Raw genomic sequence first — 12,328 nt, 5'->3', positions numbered from 1 at the left:
AACTTTGAAATGTTGACTAAGCATCACATGATGTAAAATATTTGTGTTTGCCTAGTTTTAACTATGCATTGTCCAAGGGATTAAAGGAGCATGTATGTATTATAATGTATAATTATATTTTTTTATAGGAATATTGGTTTTTAATACTCTCAGTTTTCACTCACTGGATGATATCACTTTCAACTAACGATTTGTCTCTCACCACTCCCAACTTGTAACATGTTTTCTTCTGTCACTCCCGAACTTAAAGAACCCTAACCCCGTTAGTTTTTTTGCTGACGTGGCATATTTTTGCTGATTTGGCATTCATATGTGGCATTTTTACATACATGGCATGAGAATATTAATAATATAAATATTATATATCTTATTATATAATATATAGTATATATATTATCCACTCACCACCCAAGTCGGCCAACACCACCAAACAACACCAGTGTCACCACTCTTCCACCCACCAAACAACACCAGTGCCACCACTATTCCACCCCTAATCCACCACGGTTCTCAACCCCCCAAAAAAATAAGTTGTTCACAAACAAGAAAAAACCCTATAACCAAAAAAATCAGAGATACTTCTAGTCGATTGAAACGACAAATCGATTTTCCAGCGAATTTGGTGGGTTTCTTGGTTGAAATCGATGGTGGGTTTGCCATTTAAATGAAATCAGGGTATGTAACTACCACCCCAAACCCGAGTTGTAAACTGCCGGACTAGTACAATTAAAGGGAAGTGGAGATCGATGGAGATTCGCTAGGGTTTGGTAGATCGGTGGATGTCGTTTAAGGTTTTTGGGTCAAAGTGAAAGATTGGGTGCAGACCATGGTGCTCGCTGAGGTGAAATCCGGTGAGGAATGGAGGTTTCCGGGAACCTATTTGATGGGGATAACTCCATTTTGTTTGATGGAGGTTTTCCGGCGACCTAAGGATGTGAATAACCCCTTACACAAGCTTACAATAATATATTATATTTATATTATTAATATTCTCATGCCATGTGTATAAAAATGCCACGTATGAATGCCAAATCAGCAAAAACGTGCCACGTCAGCAAAAAAACTAACTTCGTTAAGTTCGGGAGTGACAGAAGAAAACATGTTACAAGTTGGGAGTGATGAGAGACAAATCGTTAGTTGGGAGTAATATCATCCAACGTGTGAAAGCTAAGAGCATGAAGCTTTACCAAGACCAAACACTTTGAATAGTTAGTACACGATGTGGAGTATAAACAAGCCTTATATTTTATTTCCTTTGTTTGTGGATAATAATTTCTTTTTCTTTCTTTCTTTCTTTCCAAAAACAAACCGTCCGTAACCGCACTCGCAAATCCTCACCGGAAGAAGCATGACACAACTCCTCATTACTTGTTCCCGTAACGTAAACGTAACAGCATCAATCAGTTACAACAACCCTAACGGCAGCGGTTACAATTACAACAACACTCGCCACATCTTCTTCTTCACTCGCAACAACTTTCAATCACTCCAAATGAAACGCAGAAACAACAACTTCCCACCGCGGTCATCATCTTCTTCAACTACTCCGGCAGATCCACCGGCCACTCAACAATCGGCTAAATCACAAGAGGTAGGTTATTATTATTATTATTATTATTATTATTTACACTTATTATTATTTATTTATTTTAGAATGTGCCGAGAAGAGGACCGAATTTACCGACGTTATTCGGGAGGTTTTATAAAGTGGCAGCTCCGTACTGGTTTTCAGACGATAAGGTTCAGGCGAGAATTCAATTGGCGTCTGTGTTTGCCCTAACTCTAGGAACTACTGGAATTAGTGTTGGTTTCAATTTTCTAGGTCGTGATTTCTATAATGCCTTAGCTAGTAAGTACTCAAATTCACTCTACTACTTGATTATTCATATATGAGTAGGAAGTTTAAGAGTGTAAACGGAGCCTGAGCTTGGCTCATTTCGACTTAGAGAGCTCGAGTTTGGCTCGGGAGTTGTTTTCTCATGCTAGAGCTCGGCATGCTTATTATTTGTTAATTATTTTATTATATACATTTTTAATAATTTTTTATTTTCTGAGAAAAACCTTAAACAAGTCTAAGCTCGGCTTGAGCTCGTGTGTAGTGCTTAAACGAGCCAAAGCTCGGCTGTGCAATGTGGAGTTAATACATAGAAGTTTAAAAGAGTTAAAACTTAAAATACGCTAGGCCCTTACAAGGCTCGAGCTCAAGCTCGATAACTAAACGAGCTTTATTTGAGGCTCAAGCTCGGCTCATGAGTCATTTTTCAAGCTCGAGCTCCGATTTATTACTTATTAATTAATTTATATTCATTTATAATTATAATTATTTTTTTATATCTTGAGATAAACCTTAAACGAGCCTAAGCTCGTGTGCAGTACGTTAAACGAGCCTAATCTTGACTCGAGTTCAGCTTTGTAGTGTGAAATTCATACATGTGTTCGACAAAATTAAAACTTAAAAATACACTAGGCTCGTTAAGCCTTGACGAGCCTAGATGATCTTCCCATACAAGGCTCGAGCTCAGGCTTGATAACTAAGCAAGCCTTATTTGAGGCTCGAGCTTGGTTCGTGAGTCGTTTTATCAAGCTCGAGCACGGCTTGTTTATTACTTATTAATTAATTAATTTATATACATTTTATAATTATAATTATAATTATTTTTATATATTTTGAGAAAAACCTTAATCAAGTCTAAGCTCGGGTTCAGCTCGTGTGCAGTACTTTAAACGAGCCAAAGCTCGGCTCAAGCTCGTCTTTGTAGTGTGAAATTAATATATTTATGTCCAAAAAAGTTAAAACTTAGAAATACACTAGGCTCGTTAAGGTTTAACGAGCCTAAACGATCTTCCCATAAACGGCTTGAGCTCAGGCTCGATAAGTAAACAAGCCTTATCTGAGGCTCGGGCTTCATAAGCTCGTTTGGAGCTTTTTATCGATTCGAATTTGAGTAGCTTGTGAATGGCTCTGCTCGTTTGCTCCCCTAGTGAGTATGCTAATTTATTAATTCCATTTATTGTGCTAGACAAAGACCAAGAACAGTTCACCACACAATTAACGTACTACCTTGCTGCTTTTGCTGGTGGAATTCCGGTGAGCACATTGCTGCATTCTTTTAGGTATTACTCAACTGTCTACTTCAATTAGGTGGAAAATCATGGTGGAATTTTTGCATTTAGAGTGATGCAAGTTATCCTAAGATTACTGCCTGATATGGTTTAGCTTTTAGTCTTACTCGTTGTATGGATTTTGTAGATTTTTGTGATTAGAGATTATGCAAGAGAAACTCTTGCTTTGAGGTGGAGATCTTGGATGACTAACTATTATATGGAACGGTATCTAAAGAACCAAACATTTTACCAGATACAGTCTCAATCGATTATTGATAATCCAGATCAACGTATTGTTGATGATCTGAGTTCTTTCACTGGAACATCACTCTCATTCTCTTTAACTCTCTTCAATGCTATGGTGGATTTGATATCTTTCAGCAACATATTGTTTGGCATATATCCGCCTCTTTTTGTTGTTCTTTTAGTATATTCAATTGGTGGAACCGCCATTAGCATTTTCCTTGGAAAGGTGAGATTTCATTTATGGGAATGAGGCTGGTTGCAAACTTATTAGATTTCCATTATTAAACTTATGATGTACTATTTTAGGGGCTGGTTAACTTAAATTTCATGCAAGAGAAAATGGAAGCAGATTTCCGTTATGGGCTTGTACGTATTCGAGAAAATGCTGAGTCAATTGCGTTTTATGGTGGCGAGGAGAATGAAATCAAACTCCTTTTGCAGCGTTTCAGAAATGCTTTTGAGAATTTAACTGTATGAATCCTAGTTAACTTGCAGCATCACTTGTAACACATTTGCATTTTCTTTTATCATTTTTAATGCTTCACTTTTATGTAAACTTGCAGCAATTGTTGATATCTTCAAGAAACCTGGAGTTTTTCACCAATGGTTATCGCTACCTGATTCAGATTCTTCCTGCTGCAGTTGTTGCACCTATGTATTTCTCCGGGAAGATTGAATTTGGTGTCATAAATCAGTCTGTGTCAGCTTTTAATCATATTCTTGGAGATTTTTCTCTCATTGTGTATCAGTTTCAGGCTATAAGTGCCTTTTCCGCAGTCATTGATCGTCTAGGTACATCCTTCATATCTAGTTCTAGTCATGTATTAATAATTAATTCAAAATTTGAGCCATAAGTTTCAAATGATCATATGCAGGGGAATTTGATGATATTTTGGACAACACCAGTTCCAGTGATCCTGTAGAATCTTTGGAGGAGATTAAACTGACGTATATCAATGTTAATGATTCAACCTTTCAGCCCAAGAGTTCTTTAGATGCACAAAAGTTGCTAGAAATTGAAAATTTGACTGTTTTAACTCCGACAACCAAAGCCCTACTTATTAAAGATTTGTCACTGACGGTCAGCAACAATGAGCATTTGCTGGTTAGCAAACTTCTTTAACCTCACAGTCAACTTCATAGTTGACCTTTTCTTCAGTTTGTGAAATTATATATAATTATATAATAAATCAATGGCAGATTACTGGACCAAGTGGAAGTGGGAAAACTTCTTTGTTAAGAGCTATTGCTGGTCTTTGGCGTACGGGCACTGGAAAGATTGCATTTTTTGCTAAACATACACCAGAGATGGTGGGTGAAACTAATAATATTGATAAAAAATCAAAATACCGCGACTTCAAAGGCGTGTTTTTCCTTCCCCAAAGGCCGTATATGGTTTTAGGAACTCTTAGACAACAGTTGCTGTATCCCACATGGCCTGATGTTTCAGTTTCCAACTCTAAATCAACTGGTATGCAATCATAATATCATGTTTAAGTTTCCATAAATATGTGTTCTGTTCTTATGCTGACATGATTTTGCAGGCTCGTTTCCTGTTCTTGAAGATGCATCAACGTCTGAAGTCGTTGGGGCACAATCATTGCAGCCTAATACAGACGAGTTAATAAAAGCTTTAGAAGATGTGCAACTTGGGTACTTGTTGTCACGGTTCAGTGGTCTTGATACAACCAATGAATGGTCCAGTGTTCTTTCTCTCGGTGAGCAGCAACGGCTCGCGTTTGCACGCTTGTTACTTTCTAAACCAGACCTGGTTCTTTTGGATGAATCCACCAGTGCTTTAGATGAAGCAAACGAGGTACTTCACTACCTTTTGATTAATAATATTACAGTTGAAATTGTGAAAATATGTCCTTAAATGGGTGGTGTATTTGCAGGCTCTCTTGTATGATAAAATCAACGCAGCGGGAATCACATATATAAGTATTGGGCACCGAACAAGCCTCAGGAAGTTTCACAAAAAGGCCTTGCGGATCTCGCCCATGGATTTGGACTCTAATAACCTGAATTGGTGCATAGAACCCTTGTGAGAAGGATTGGACCTTGATTCTTGAACGGTATATTTGAACTCAAACCCTATAAACCTCGATTGTAAGGTGTCGTGGGTGCAGGGTCGAACAATGACTTACCATGTTTTTGAATTATGTGTAGCATGTAATGGGTTGGGTTCCATGGTGGTCATGACATTGGTGACATTATATAGATGTTTTACCCCTGTTGAACTTGTGGTTGAAATTTGAATCAAGAGAGTTTGACCTCATTTTGTTTCCTTTATACCAATTATCAATAGATAAAAAGTCAGTCTCGTGTTAATTGTAATACTTGTCCTGGGGTTGGGCAAAGCCTCTTAAAGACCTAAAGGTCCTAGGTTAAAGTCCCGGGAAGTAAAAAGTTTGCCGTTCAAAACAAAATTTGCGGTACTTAATCTTCTAAGTGCGCCTCACTCTTAGATGTGCACACCCTATGCTTCATTTTGATAGCCTTATTGTCTAGAATAGTCACCTTTACTCTGGGCATGTGAGTTACCAACTACATATAGCCATATAGGGGTGTGATATGTACAACATTGCGGCGCTAATGCTGTGACACTACTGTAGGAGTGTGATTAGTCTGACGTTTCCTCGTTGAGTCATTGTAGTGTGATAAGAGCAAAGCGTATTGGTTTAAAATAGTTATTGTATTGCACTTTTGCACCAACACCCCATTCAATATTTGTACATCCTTGTGCTTGTAAGGCATTGCAGCCTGTTGTATTTGTAACTGTCATGATTCTTGAGCTTGGATTTCCTCGCCCTATTGTTTCAAACTTATAGGTATGGTTGAGAATAAACACACGTACACACACACACACACACACATGCACAACGTATTGTACATTTGTATGTGCAATGTATCAGCACAATTAGTTACTGGCCCACGTTTTTCTTGTAATCTTAGGGGGGCTTAAGGGAAGATGTAAAGTAAGATTCTGAATCAAATTTATCAATAATCAGTTGTCAATTATAACTGAGTTAACTGAAGTATGAAAATAGGAAACCGGACTTGATTAAACGCTGTATAAAACATTATAAATAATGTTAACTATAACTTTGGTAGATCAATGTACCTAAAATACTCAAAAACGTATCAAAAAGAATAGACTACTAAGCTTGCAAGTACTCCCAGCAAAGCACCTGCTGCAACTTCAATTTCAGTGTGACCAATCGACTCTTTCAGTTGACCAGAAACCGGACCACTATTTTCGATATCATCTGTTAACGAGGTCACTCTCTTTTCCAACATGACAGAGTTATTGTCTGATTCTGAACTCGATAACGGTTTTCTAGATGAAGATCCAATTAAACGGTTGTAATCAGATGACGCGTATGCGCTCGGTTTCTTTTTGGTTAATGCTTTATTTAATGTTCTTGCATGAACTCCCACTTCCCTTCTAACACCCTGCAAACCATAACTTTCTATATAAGTTTCTGTTTTCGTGTTGATAAACATTGCATGATGCCATGATTATAAATAATAAACCTTAAAAGGTAGCTGAATTAATACCTGTGCATCATACATGGTAAGAGCTGCATAGACGACCGCTAATCCAAAAATCGAATCCGAGAAACCCCTGCAATATCATCAAATCTCAGACATTTGTTTCCTGTGTATTCATACCGACACCAGACAAAACATAACTGAAATGATTTTCTTCACATGAAATTAAACCTTTCCAGACCAATAGACATTGCAGTAGCCACAGCAGCCTGCAAATGATTAAAACACGTGGAATCTAAGAAAACAAGTCATTAAACACGAAAACAATGAATGAAAATGAATGTTGTAGAAGGAAATGTTACGGAAGAATGGGTTGAAGGAAAGCCTCCGGCTGAAACTGCAGCTTTTGGATCGAATTCTCTCTTATACAAAACGGAAGCAGTAAAAGGTTTCGCTAATTGTCCGGCTGCTGCACATAATGTTGCTGCTATCAACACCTACAAAAAACAAAATCAAAGGATTTTATCAATTTTCCGTGAGTTTCTCTTTATTTATCTGTTCAACTTGCTCTTAAACCTCGAATTTCCAACACTCGAATTATTCGAAATTTGAATCGAAATTCCACTACTCTGTTCGATTCGAAAATTTAAGGGTGGATTCGAATTCGATTACTGAAGTCGAATCGAATTTCCAAGGTTTCCGGGTTGAATTCGAACACTGAACATCCCTAGTTGACAAATTTCTCCAGATATCAAAATCAAATTACAAACCATTAAGCGAAATAAGAAACAAGAAATAAAATACAAACGCTTAAAGGCGATCACTAGATTAGTGATTCTGGATACTTACACATTTCGTTTAATTGTTTATTAGGTTGATCATTATATTGAATATCAAATGTGCGAACTTATTAAAAGCTCTTTTGTAGTTCTCTCTCAAATGCATAATTCTAATTTCGAGTCGAAAAACCGAATTCGAATGGAATTAGTGAGCAATATAATAAGTTAGAATAAAGTCAACAGTTAGCATTGTTGAAAGCCTATCAATTAGGATGACAATGAAACATATAATAATAAGCTGCCTACCTTATTGTGAGCTAATTCAACGATTGCATCTGTTCCAATTCTGAGCGTTGAACAAACTTTCAGATTTGGTCGTCTTCTTCTACGAGTAGACTCGTAATTGATTTGAGTTGTGGATGAGTGTAATAATAATAATAATCTAGAAGAAGTAGTAAGCAACATGACCACCGATGGTTTTCCGGTGAAATTGTTTGATTTATATTTATATTTATGGCAGGTAGCTTTGGCCGGCCGGCGAGCTTATTAATTAATTAGGTGGTACGTAGACGGAGGAATAAGATTATCCTTTGTCACTTTGTTTTCTCGGCTTGGCTCACAATTGGTTGGTTACATCTACTTGTGTAATTACAGTTGAACAAAATTCACATTATTATTATTATTATTATTATTATTATAACGACCAACGAATCCATTAAATTGGGTAATTGCTAAATTCATCGTATCGGGATACATTCACCTTTTAATTCGGAAAAACCGTCACCTAAGACCAACGCCCGTGAACACTCACTCAAAGACACGATAGTGCGGTGAGATAAAACTCGTTTAGTTCAATGATTTAACTAGTGAACGTCACATACTCGTGTAGTTTTCCATCATCAACCTAGCGCCGCTGAAACTAAATGTTGAAGTAGAAACTGAACATGGTTCACATAAAACACTAAGTCTTTCTCTTATTACTCCACTATCAACTCATTAGTGATCAATCATAAAAATGATTATTATAGAAATCTTATTACCATTTTCTCTTTTAACATGTTCTTAAAATTTTCATTTAGATATCAACCATGAAATGGAAGTTTTAAGAAGGGTTAAAGATCAAATTAGAGTTGTCAAATAATGCAGTGCAAAAGTATATGCTGTTAATTGAAATCATAACACTGTGTAGAAAATTTATTAAGTCTACATGTACAAAATGAGTTTTTTACACAAGTGATTTGATCTTATCCTGATGACCATTCATGTGATTTGAGGTGTTTGGCCTAAAAAAACAAAACACATATTTTTAATTTATCAGCAATGTTACATGAATACATTAAGTGTTAGTTTCAAACATCAAAGCCAAATCCATTTTAGAGAGATTTTAAAGTTAGACAATGGGTTACACTATGTCATTTTCAAGTATCTAGTCATGCATCTATCTGTTACTAAAGATACGTGATAAGGTAAGTTTCCTTTATGTAGTCTAATGGGTTTACTCTAAACTTAGAAATTAAACCCAAGAACCAACCCAAACTAATTTTGTTTAAGTTCGGGTTTTTTTGGGCCAACTTAGTTCGAGTACAGGTTTGGGTTTTCTCAGGGTCAGGTTTTAGGTTTCGATTAAAAGCGGCAACCATACTTCAATGAACCTCCTATCTATGAACCAAAAGTTTAAGTCAAATGAGAATATCACTTGTCCAAAATTCATACGTTGTCAACACAAGATGGACACGCTACAACAGTTGGCCTATAGATTCAAAACATTGATAATATCAAATAAAATAAGTGGAAATAATGAAAACTGTCCACTTAACTTGACCTTTTTTACATGTTTCTAGAAGCCTTAGATGTTATTTTCTTGGAAGGGGTTGATTACGGGTTGGTTTAGGTTAAATTTAGTTAATTGTTCAATGTATTTTAACTTTTTAACTTGTTCTTGCTGAAATTAGTTCAGTTATGAAGTTTCAAACTCATTTATAATATGATGTTTTCAAGATTGGTTATAGTGTTCCAAGCTATGTTATAGAGTATAAACCCTTGCAACATAGATTAAATATTTGAAGTTGAAATATGTGTGGAAAAAATCGCTAGTAGCTAGTCGGACGGTTGATATACATGTATTTATGCATCTCGAATCTCTTGTAAAGTTATGTCTATTTAATGTTTTAAGTTCGTTTTAGTTCGAGTTTCGTTTATCTTTCTTTTATTTAAGGTTTTGAGTCAAGTTTTATCCATTTATTATGTTTTATATCTTTTGGTGTCTTGAGTGTTAAGCTCTAATTCTTTCTATCATATCATGTAAAGGTTAAGTTCGTGTTTTGTTCGTTTTGCTTGTCGATGATTACGTGATTGTTTCACTAATGTTTTGTTATGTTTTTATATATATGATGGTGTGGAGAAGCAAGGGAAACAAGTTCTAGAAGATTCTCAACGTTACTTGGAGTTTAAAAAAAGATTAATCAAGATTTAATAAAGAATAATCAAGAAAAAAACAACAAAAATCCGGAACCTCCCCTTAGGGCACGCCGCGCCGCGCGAAGGCATGCCCAGGGTGGGGCCGCGCGGCGCCTAGGGCTCCCTGGTCACACATTTTTGCAAGTCCAAGCCCATTATGCGTTCTATATATACATTATTATACCTTAGTCATTTGGGCAGTTTTTTTGGCATCCGATTTTGGTGATAAAACAAAGGGTTTGAAGGTTATTTGGATCTAGGAATCAAGGAGGATCATTAAGCTTTCATCCAAGTGTTCAAGGGTCGATTAAGACAGGTTCTCTCGTTCTTTATCTTTGTTCTTGTTCATTATCTTTCATGATGTTTCCTTTTGTTCTTTGGTTTAGTTCTTTGATTATAACTATGCTAGACTAGACCTCATGTCTACTTAGATTTGATGAACATGTTTTTGACTTGATTCTTGCTTTGGACGTATGTTTTGATTATGGTTTCGTTTTATTAATAGTAAAAGACTTGTTTTTGTTTTCATGATGCGTATAAGTATTTATTATCTTGGTTGATTATTAACTATTGTTTCACATAGATCTTTTATCTTTTGATTGTGTTCTTTAGATTTAGGGTTTATGTTTAAATCATTACTTGGTGTTTTGATTATTGTGATTAAATGGGTCCATTAGATCATAGAAGCTTGTTAATTGTTGATTAGGATTTTGAATGTTTTGCTAAATTCCAATAGCTGTAAGGTGAGGAGTTATTCATGTGTCTTGGTCAGTTGCATGCTAGGATAGTTAGTGACAATATTCTTGCTTATTGTGTTGATCCATATTCATGATGTCATGTTAAGCTTATCGAGTTATCTAAGGTTTAATGTTTCGTAAGACTGCTTGCCTATGATACTATTAATAACTTTAATTGATGACTTTGTGGAAATCAATATAACTGATTGCTTAATAATCTAATAATTGTTCTTTGGGATTTCGTTTGATTCGGTCAAGGGTTCTTAGGGTTTGTTAGATGAATATGTTTAGAAATCAGTTTCCATAATCATGTTATTTGTCCATTGCTTGATGATTGTTGATGCATGAGATTCTTACCTAGGTAGATTCCTTCTCTTATCGGTTTCGATCTTGTGATTTATTGCTTGTTTCTCGTTTACTTGCTAATTTATTTTCTTAGTTTAATATTAGTTTTAAAATCTCCCTTAAAACATCAATAATAAATAGTCGTGTCGTAAGTCGAGTCTAATTAGTTAATTAACGTAATTTATAGAGTCCTGTGGGTTCTATATTCCGGACTTACTTAGCTTAGTACAATTGACCGGTTCACTTGCCGGTGTTTTGTTTAGTTGAGTCTTAAGTCTAGTTTTTATTAGTTGTTTAATTTAGTTAATATTTAATTGACTGTTTTGAGCACATCAATGGTGATGTGATGACTAGCTATTAATCGGAATTAATCGAATTAGACTTTAATGTATAACTTTCAGTTTATACACACACACACACACACACATTTTGGCCGGAAATACCGTTGATTTTGGTTGGAATATCACTGAAAACTGTTGATTTTGGCTGGAATCTCGCCATAAACTGCCGAATTTGGCCATAACATCATCGGAAAAATAAAAAAAAAGTCGATTAGTTTGATTAATTTTGATTTTGGCCGGATTTGACCGTTAACCGATTAATTGGCCGATTAACCAAAAATTAAACAATGAAACGTTAACTGGGGATTAATCGATGCCTAATCAAGATTTTTGCAACATTGTCTGAAATAGAGGTATATAAGATGATATAAAGGTATAAAATTTAAAAAGCAAATAAATAAACATACAGAATAATAAAAATATATAAATGTTGGGATATTGGTTTTTAATACTCCCAACTTTCCCTCATTGGTAGCTAACACTCCTAACTTTCGATTTGTCACCCACCACTCCCAACTTTCACCATATTTTCCTGTACCACTCCCCGTCTAAATGAACACTAACCTCGTTAATGTTTTGGACTAAAAATGTCATTCAAATTAGTTGAGGTGGTAAAACCCAGAAATATTATTTTTAACACACAACCTCCATTTCCGGTGACCTCGTTTTTTCCGTCGACCTTGTTTTTTCCGGGGAATTTGAGTTTTCTGGCTTCTCGTCTTTCAGAAAATGGAGATGGTTCAGAGGTGTAAAAAGGTGATGGAGATCATGAAGATTGTGCACCGGTTGAGATATGATGAAGATGGTGCTCGCCGGAAACCTA

At 35.8% G+C, this 12,328-nt stretch overlaps 2 protein-coding genes across 2 annotated transcripts; one reads left to right on the top strand and one right to left on the bottom strand.

Annotated features, from left to right (window-relative positions):
- Nucleotides 1-1,306: 1,306 nt before the first annotated feature.
- On the top strand, nt 1,307-5,591 carry LOC143629145 (ABC transporter D family member 2, chloroplastic-like). Its single transcript, XM_077098494.1, has 10 exons — nt 1,307-1,591; nt 1,654-1,849; nt 3,021-3,088; nt 3,251-3,577; nt 3,658-3,822; nt 3,915-4,143; nt 4,227-4,456; nt 4,552-4,822; nt 4,896-5,167; nt 5,247-5,591. The coding sequence occupies exons 1-10, from the start codon at nt 1,349-1,351 to the stop codon at nt 5,397-5,399; spliced, it is 2,154 nt and encodes a 717-aa protein (XP_076954609.1). The 5' UTR covers nt 1,307-1,348; the 3' UTR covers nt 5,400-5,591.
- An 804-nt stretch (nt 5,592-6,395) lies between these two features.
- Nucleotides 6,396-8,090, bottom strand: LOC143629124 (uncharacterized). The gene is made up of 5 exons (XM_077098480.1): nt 7,932-8,090; nt 7,209-7,343; nt 7,078-7,115; nt 6,913-6,979; nt 6,396-6,807 (listed from the first exon to the last, which is right to left on the bottom strand). Exons 1-5 carry the CDS (start codon nt 8,088-8,090, stop codon nt 6,496-6,498), a joined length of 711 nt encoding a protein of 236 aa, XP_076954595.1. The 3' UTR covers nt 6,396-6,495.
- Nucleotides 8,091-12,328: the final 4,238 nt, after the last annotated feature.

This window comes from Bidens hawaiensis, unplaced genomic scaffold (assembly GCF_021521415.1).
Source record: "Bidens hawaiensis isolate Kalapana, Puna unplaced genomic scaffold, B.hawaiensis_p1.1 tig00005162_1, whole genome shotgun sequence".
NCBI lineage: Eukaryota > Viridiplantae > Streptophyta > Magnoliopsida > Asterales > Asteraceae > Bidens > Bidens hawaiensis.
Note: the sequence above shows the minus strand (reverse complement) of the source record. Positions and strands in the feature narration are given on the sequence as shown.